The 9,342-nt window shown below is 43.4% G+C and overlaps 1 protein-coding gene across 1 annotated transcript in view; it reads right to left on the bottom strand.

Moving 5' to 3' along the window:
• Positions 1 to 8,708, bottom strand: part of Laptm4b (lysosomal protein transmembrane 4 beta) — a 64,322-nt gene extending 55,614 nt beyond the window's left edge. The window contains exon 1 of the mRNA XM_047552976.1: positions 8,382 to 8,708. Within this exon, the coding sequence (XP_047408932.1) occupies positions 8,382 to 8,480 (99 nt within the window). The 5' untranslated portion in view covers positions 8,481 to 8,708. The remainder of the gene's footprint in view (positions 1 to 8,381) is intronic.
• Between the last annotated feature and the right edge of the window lie 634 nt (positions 8,709 to 9,342).

A 9,342-nucleotide genomic window follows, 5' to 3' on the forward strand; every position in this document is an offset into this window, starting at 1 on the left:
AGCCTGCGTCCTTTTTCCCTCTCAGAAATGTGGAACCAGGGGCTGGGGAGATAGCTCAGTCGGTAGAGTGCTTCCTTGCAAGCACAAAGCTCTGGGTTCGAACCCCAGCACTGAAAAAAAAAAAAAAAAAAAAAAAAAAAAATTGTGGAACCAATAACAAGACCTAGCACTGATTAAGCAGTGGAGACTTCTACCAGTCAATATTTTATTGCTTTTGGTCCATTATTTCTAGGTGGCAGGGGCAGGGAGGAAGGAACCTGTACTTAAAAAAAAAAAAAAAAAAATCAGTATTCTTCACTATCCAAATGGAGTCCATTCCTTAAATCAGATGTCTGGGTGGCAAGAGACACATGATTCACTAACTGACAAAAACCTCCATCTATATTATTCTCACCATTAGCAAATGGAGACCTGGGCTGGAAAGAACTGGTATCTGCTATATTTCATGCCAAGATGATTATAACACACCCTGATCTGGTTTTCCAGCCATCTAAAACAGCCTACATTTTTATCTTCCTTAAAAGCTGCTTTATCATATCACCCTGTTCCTAATTCAATGACTTAATGATTCCCCACTACCTAAATAAATAAATCCAAACTTTTTAAAAAAATTTTTTAGTTATATATGGACACAATACCTTAAATTATTTATTTTTCTGTGGTGCTGAGAATCGAACCCAGTGCTGCAATCGTGCTAGGCAAGCACTCTACCACTGAGCCACAACCCCAGCCCCTAAATCCAAACTATTTTGCCTGGTATTTTAGTCTTTTATAATCTAATATAGTGAGGAAAACACTAGGCCTAAAATAGGGGACTATGTAAGTACCATGAATTCTTGTCCATTGTCATGGAATTGAGATAGGGATTTAGGATGAGAAATATGGAATCTTAAGGGAAATACTCTCGACCCACTGAAATGCAGTATCAAGCCACTGATGAAGAAAACATAGTTGCAAACTTTGGCTCATGCCCTTATAAAATCAGAGACACAAGCACAGGAAAATTGGCCCCAAATTGTGTGGCTCCACCTGCATTCACCCCCAGACCCACCCCTGATATAAAAATTGAACCCCAACCCATGGTAGGGCTTCTCACTCTTGAGACAGCCCACATTTTCCCTTGAATGTGTACCTACCTTCCTACATAAACCTCTACGTGTTTGTCTGGCTCATGTTGATCTACCTCATATGCCAAGAACCCAGCAGATTCTGAGCTGAGTTCCCTCTCTCTCTCTCTGGGAAACCCTCAGACCCTTCTCCAGAAACATCTCTTCTGTGACAGAATTACAGGACAGCTCATTGAATCAAACAGCTGGAAAAACTATTAATCTTAAGTGCACCTATCACTACCTATCAAGCCTGACCCAAGGTTGCTTTGAGGTCTAAATAAGAACAAATGTGAAAACCCACTAAAAGCTATCAATCACTCTACAAATACAGAATGCCGGTTTCACTCTTCTGTACCCACACAAAAATCAATAGCTCTAACACCAGAACTTCTCGGGATACAAAGAGAACCCACCAGGCTTGGGTACACAAGCCAGCCACACCTTCAAAGTGAAGGGCTTTCAAAGTGAACTGATCTGAAAGGCTGGGTCACAAAGCAAATGAGGCCAGCTATCCTGACCTCTTTCATCCTTTGCAAACCAATACAATGCCAATTACTTTAAAAGAAATAGTGTTTGATTCAAAGAGGCATTTGGTATGTATTTGCTGGAACTAAACTCCTAAAACACAATTATGAAAAAGGATGATATGCGTGCAAAAGGGGACTCAGCCCAGGTGTCAATGTTGGTAGTGTCCAACTACCAGTACTGAAATGACAAAGGAGAAAGAATGTTTGTGTGTGTAGTGAGAAAATCATGTCCTGATGGTAAAGATATTCCTAAGAAATGGGGACTTTACCCTTAGGAGTGTCACAGGCAACTTTCACAGTCTTCCAAACATTCTCCCCTCCACCCAGTAATTGTCTGACTCTTTGGGAAAGGAATTGTCTCTTAGCTCTCAGGCTGGCTGTTTCAGATAAAGCTAATCCCACCCCCAGTTCACATTCCTCCTAATCTATTGTTCAAGAGAAGACACTATCCCAGGCTTAAATTCATCAGCATATTCCAGTGATATATCCCTGTCCCTGATGTTTGGCTCAGTAATGGACAGAAAAGTTAAGCTTATCAAACCAGAAAGAACCTCGGGGTTTAGAGCCAAAGTACTGGCTTACTATCTAAAAGGACCTGGAAAGGGAGGGGTGGGACAGGAGCGGGTAAGATGTGGCCGTCACTACTAGGTTAACGTGTAAAGAGGAAGACCAGGGGCTGGGGAGATAGCTCAGTCGGTAGAGTGCTTGCCTTGTAAGCACAAGGCCCTGAGTTCGATCCCCAGCACCCAAAAAAAAAAAAAAAAGAGGAAGACCAGTCATCATTACAGTAGCCAAGTGAGAAAGGAGAGCCTAAACTAGGAAAATGGGGGGCTGGGGTTGTGGCTCAGTGGTAGAGCACTCACCCAGACAGTATGTGTGAGGCACTGGGTAAGATCCTCAGCACCACATAAAAATAAATAAATAAAATAGAGGTATTATGTCCATCTACAACTAAAAAACTTAAAAAAAAAAATGAGAACAGAACAGAATAAGGAGATAATCAAAGCAGGGCAAAAAATCAGGGCAAAAAATCAAGAGGACACAAAGATACAAGAAGAACGAGATCTTGGTGCAAGAGGAACAGAGGCACCTAGCTGGGGAGTCTTAAGGAATGGTCAGAAAGACTAAAGTATGGGCAAATTTGGCCAAGTTAGTAGACTAAGGTTTAGAGAAGTTCAGCCTCAGTGTCTGCAGGGGATTAGGTTCAGGACACACATTGAATGTCAGAATCCTGGGACACTCAAGTGGCATGGTATTTGCATATAACCTGGCACATCTTCCCTACACTTGAACTTGGCTAGTTTACTTATAATAGCTAATCCAATGTAAATGTGATATAAATTGTTGTCATACTAGTTGTATTGTTTAGGAAATAACTGAGACATAATAGAAGAAATAAACATAGGGAGAAAGGGGACAAAAGGGAAGGAAAATGAGACTGTGGTTATAAATCTAAAAGTCCCGTTGTTATGGAGCTGGGACCTTCCAAGAAACTGAGGAAGCATGGAGACCCATCCTTCAAACCTCCGATTCTTGTGATCAAGTCAGAAAGATTTCAGACATGTCATTCAGAGTAATAGGAATGAGTTTATTGAAGGGACAGGAAAAGGGAAGGGGACACTCTCAAAGGTTCTCTCTAGACCTGTTTCCCTCCAGACTGGTCCCTCCCAAGCTTCTGAAAAAGCTAATCTTATAGTTGCTGTAAATGTAATCATTTATAAAAATGATTGATTAAATCATTCTTTTGATAAAGCTTCTGTACACTGTTCATCTACACAGTGCACTTTCAGATTAAACAAAGATGTATTTTAAGAGACCTATTACAAGTCAGGCCTGGTGGCACACACCTGTAATCCCAGCAGTTCTTCAGGCTGACAAAGGAGGATCACCAGTTCAAAGCCAGCCTCAGCAATTTAGCGAGAGGCACTCTCAAAATAAAACATAATAAACAGTGGCTCAGTAGTTAAGTGCCCCTGGGTTCAATCCCTGGTACTTAAATAAATAAATAAATAAATAAATAAAAGAAGAAGAAGAAGAAGAAACCTATAACATAGGACACGATGAGGCCAACCTGAAGATCCTGGAGAAGACCATGCTCCATAAACTCCTATGATCCAAGATTTAAGAACTGTGTTGACCAGGCTGGTGTGAATTCTCCCATGCCCCACCCCCACAGTTCCCTTTAAAACAGGTGCTCCTCCAGAACCCCACCTCCACCCGACCCTGAAGAATGCAGGTCTTCCCCTTTCACATTCTAATAAAGGTCTTCCTCTTTGTTAAAAACCTGAAGCTTCCTCAAATTCTTTTCTGCCCAGTGTCAGGAGCCTGGAAGGTTCCAGTACAGGAATCCTCTGCCACTGGGATACCCCCTCGACCTCCCTTCAGTGACATTATGACAAAGGGAAAAAGCCTATACATACTCAGAGTAAACTCCCCTCCCCATTTTTCTATTAGACATTGGTTGAATGTGCGGATGCAGAGCTCTCAGAAACAGAGGGCTGGTTCTGCTAAGTTTTGTTGGTGTAAAACAGGATTCCTCTGGAAACCAGGGCAAGTTGCTCTTCGCTCTCTGTGAAAATAGATAAGCATCTTACTTGTCTTTTCAAAGATGTTTGTAGTTATTAAAGTTATATAATAATTCTACTTTTTAAAGTAATTAAACTGCCTTTTAAATTAAAAAAACTACAAGTTCCTATTGCCCATCATACACAAAAATTAATCTGACAAATATAAAAGCTAAAGTTAGAAAGCTTCTAGAAGAAAATGTAAGAGTATCTTTACAACCTTGGGATAAGTAGAGATTTCTTGGAACATAGAAAATATCAACCATAGCAGGGCACAGTGGCACACACCTGTCATCCCAGTGACTCAAGAGGCTGGGGCAGGAGAATCAAAAGTTTGAGGTCTTAGCAACTTAGTAAGACTCTGTCTCAAAATAAAAATAAAAAAGGGCTGGGAGTACAGCTCAGTGATAGTGCACCTCTGTGCTAAATTCCTAGTAACTCCCACACACATACAAACAAAAAAAGAACAGAAGAAAGTACTAACCATAAAAAGAAAAAGACTGACAACCTGAACTTAGACAAAGTTAAAACCTACTCATTAAAATACACCATTATGAAAATGAGTATACAAGCCACATATTGGGGAAATTATTTACAAAATAAATATTTAACAAAGAACTGCTATCCAAAATATATAGAGTTCTTACAAATCAATATGAAAAGAGATCAAAGACCAATTAAAACTGGATGATAACCAATATTTCATAAGGGGAGATATTTGATCAATGAGTAAAAATAAACTCCTCCACATCATTATTCATTAGGGAAATGCAAACCAAAGTCAGTATGAACTACAACTGTCCAGCATTAGGATGCCTATAGTTTAAAAGACAACACCAAATATTGGCAAGAAAGTGGAGCAACTGATGTCGTAGGATTGTTATTTCTAGCTACTCCACTCAGGAGGCTGAGGCAAGAGGATCACAGGTTCATTCCAAGCCTGCCTGAACAATTTAGTAAGATCCCATCTCAAAATAGAATAAAAAGGTTCAGAGATGTAGCTCAGTGATAGAGCACTTACCTAGCATGTGTAAGGTCCTGGGTTCATCCCCAGTACTGGGGGGGCAGTTTACAAAGGAATGTGGAACATCTAGAACCTCATTCATTGTTAGAATAAAATGACAGACCCACTTTAGAAAACTGGTTAGCAGTGTCTTATAAACAATATATTTTACCCAATGACTAATGATTCCATTCCTAGGCCTTTACTGAAGTGCAATAAAAAACCCTAGGTCCACAAAGAGCTTTGTTCACAGCAGGTGTATACATGACAGCCCCAAACTGGGAACACCTTAAAAGTCCAACCTATGGCAAATGGAGAAACAGTCACCCAAGGTGACAGATGGAATGGGAATGTGAGAGGTGTAATTAGGAAGAGGCACAGAGAACTTGGAGCGGGTGTTAGAAAATATTCCCTAGGGATGTGGGTTCCACAGACATTGCAGTGTCAACTCAGTGACTGTACGCATAACAACCAAATTTCATTATATGGCAATTAAAGCTCAAGTAAAGAAAGGAAAAAATACAAGAAAAAAATGATCTCTGTTATACATACCTGAAATCAACATTATATTACTAGACAGTAGAAAATCTCTGTCATCCCAAGTCAAAAGCAAAACACACACAAAACTTTTAAAGGTTTAAGGGAAAAAACAAAAAAACAACGGAGAACAGGACAGACTAAAACATCAATGAGACCACAAACCAAGGTCTTCAGTAAATTACCTAAAACTCTGCCTCAGTTTTCATCTATAAAATGGGAAAAATAAAGAATGACCTCTCTAGGAATGTGCAAAAATTAAGCTATGCAAGGGATCTAATATAACACCTAGTACATGAAAACCACCTCTGACAACTTACCCATACCACCCAGGAGACTGGTGAGCAGGATGTAGAAAGGTGCTGTGTCCTTCTGTAGCCATGCTCCCTAGCCACAGGGTTATCTTACAAAGGTTCATAGAAATTTAGTTTGGGATAACCAAATTATATTAAGTATGAGGGAAACTCACTTGTGCTGTGAAATGCAAAAGACTTTCTAAAAAGATTATCTATTCTTAATCCAGGTTTCTCACTTATACTGTTTACCTACAGCCACATTCTTATACACATCTGCTAGAAAGCTTTCTAATTATCTTTCAGAAGGCCATAAATTTTCAAATGCTAAGTAAATGCACACACACCAACTACTTCCCACAAAGAGCATGCTCAAACAGACAAAGCATGTTGAGTACTCTCCTTTTATCACACCAATACTGTCTGGTTGGATTACAGCCAACAACAGAGCTCAAGTAGATTTATCTTTCCTGTAGATCATGTAGTACATTTGCCTAATGCAGTGCCCTAGATTTTACAAATTACATTCACTGCTGTACTTGCAAGTCTGCAGATTTGAACATTTTCAAGGAGGACACTAGACATTTATATAAATAGTCTGCTTTGATGATCAATAAAATAACTATTTTGAAGCCACTTACCATCCTTTCACTACGATTTTAAATTTCTGTAAATAATTCCATGGTTTTTATAAAAGTCGAGGTTGAACCAATACAATAAAGCTTAATCTGCATTCACACTGCTCGATAAGAACCCACACATACCAAAGATCAGTTTGAAAGCTTTTAAGGCCAAAAATTTCTATTGTGTAGTCTTGCTAGCCAAAGAACTAAAGGAAAGTTGAAACTATAAATAGCACGGTGAACAACATATGGGGGCGGAGGGGGGGGGGTCCGAAAAGCGGCACAATTCGACATAATGTCCCTATTATATAAAAAAAGACCAAGTATTAACTATGAGCCATAAAATATTGATTTATGCTTTAGTAGATAGAATGCAATTCTCACTGAAAAGTTCCATACTGTCATTTGACTCCTTTTTGGGGGGGTCAGAACCCGGGGGCGGTTGGGGACAGGGCGCTCTACCACTAAGCTACATCCCCAGCCTTTAAAATTATTTATTTATTTATTTATTTATTTTAAATTTCGAGGATAGCACTTAAGTTGCTGGGGCTGGCCTCGAACTTGCGATACTCCTGCTTCGGGCTCATGAGTTGCTGGGATTACAAGCGTGCGCCACCGTGCTTGGATCTTAACTACCGTTTTTTAGGCATTTGATCGTGCTGCAGAGCTATTCACTGCAAAGCAGCTCGGGTCTAACTCTATCATGATGTCACAAAATTCAAAATGCAGAGGAATCCGACTCAGTTGGTGCAGTCTAGGGTTGCCAACAATCACCCAACGGTGGCACAGGACAGATTCCATCAGGTTTCCTCACGCTCCCTAGAATCACAGCTTCCCATGGAAATAAAATCTTTATAGCGCCTACCTAAAAACAAATACAAAACAAAATAAACAAAAAACCAATTCTGCCTACTGTGCCTATTAAGAAAAGGTAAAGGTATCACCTATCCATGGGAATGAAAGAAAGAAGTGGGTGGGTAAAATGGCTTCCCCCGCAGACTGAAACGCTGTAAATTACATGCAAATGCCTTCCCAGAGCAAGGGCTTTAAAACAAAGTGTCAGGATCCCATTCACAAGGAGGATAAGAACCCCCAACCGTTTCAACTCGGATCCGGACATGCAAAAGAGTGAACGTACTGCAAACCCGAGGCGTTGCGCGCAGGGAGTGTGGCTGTACGGAATTTGCACCCTTCCCCAGAGGGAGCAAAACAGTCCCAGGACCCCCGCCCCGCCTCCACTGTGGGTCCTGACCCAAAACAAACCCTGCGGGTTTTAGGACGAAAGAAAGAGAAGGAAGCACCAGCCAAGCATATCAGATCAGAGTTTTCTGTCCCCGAGCGCACTTTTCTCCTCACCGCGGCGCACCGTGGAGCCCCGCGCGCAGAAGCCAGGCTCACAGCACCACCTCCCCGCGCCCGGGCCCAGCCACCGCGCCGCCCCCAGGACCCCTAACCGCGAGCCCGCTGCCCCCGGCCGTCTCGGCCTCCCCCGCCACAGGTTGACCGAGCCCGGGGAACTGCAGCCAGGCGGGCCGAAGAATTAAGTTTCTAATAATATAACTTTAGGCGGATGAGCGCCGGCGTCACCCAACCCCGAGGCCGACCTAGAAGCCAACTTGGGGGTGTGCAAAGCGAGGTGAGGGCGCGGGCCGGGGTCCAGGTGCTGCCTCCCCGCCGCCCGCGTCCGGCCCTGGCAGGTGCGTCCCGTCGCGTGGCCGCGCTCACCAGGTACCAGACGCCGAGAAGGATGGTGCCTGTGCGGACATGGCAGCACAGACAGCAGCTGTTGGAGTAGAACCGCGTCCACGGCGCGACCATCTTCATCGCTCGGCCGGCGGGAGCAGTGACGCGAGCGCACCACCAAGTTTGGGAAAGGGTCGGCCGCGTTGCTCCCGGCCCTCGGCTCTGCTGCTGCCGACTCCTCCGCGGCTCAGGCTCCCGGCCAGCTAGCCCACTCGCCTGGCTCCAAGCTGCCCAGAGAGCTCCGAGAGGCTGCCGCGGCGGGACCGAGCGCTCTAAGGCGGCGGCGCGGGCCGTAGGAAAGAGGGAGGGGAGGGAGGGGAGGGAGGGGAGGGAGAGGCGGGCCGCGGGCCACGTGACCCCGCCCGGGTTCGTGACGTCACCGCGGGTTTGTGCCAGCTGCGGGCGCTGAGATCCCCGAGTAAATAAATACATCATTGCTGCACCCTCGGCCGGTTCCAGAGTCCGCTGCAGTGGAGTTCCGGGCGTTGCGTCTTTGATCCGGCAGTGGGTGTAACTCTTGTTAGGAATTCTAGATTCTAGTTTGTTGCGTTCCTTTCCTTCAACTTCTATCTTGCGGATAATCTATAGGTGCAGGGCTATCATTGTGGTTATGAACGAGACTAGGAAGGAAAACCGCGCAGTGTGATTCCAGTCAACTGCAGTACTTTGAACCACTACCGAACCCGCTGAGAGCAATTTGTCTCCACTTCCCAGCTCAATTACCATGGTAGTAATCTTTTCCCAGAAAATAGAATGTGTGTCAAGGGCATCCTCGCTGTGCTTTGGTAGCATTTTTAATCATGACTGCAGCTCTAAAGAAACAATCATCAAGCCAATTACTGCCTTGAGGTCTCTGCAAGACACAACAGAGTGTTGAGAGAACTGATAGGACTACAATTCGGGGTTTATTTCCTCCCAGCTGGTTTTTGTTTGCCTTTTTTGT

Source organism: Sciurus carolinensis, chromosome 1 (assembly GCF_902686445.1).
Source record: "Sciurus carolinensis chromosome 1, mSciCar1.2, whole genome shotgun sequence".
Taxonomy (NCBI): Eukaryota; Metazoa; Chordata; class Mammalia; order Rodentia; family Sciuridae; genus Sciurus; species Sciurus carolinensis.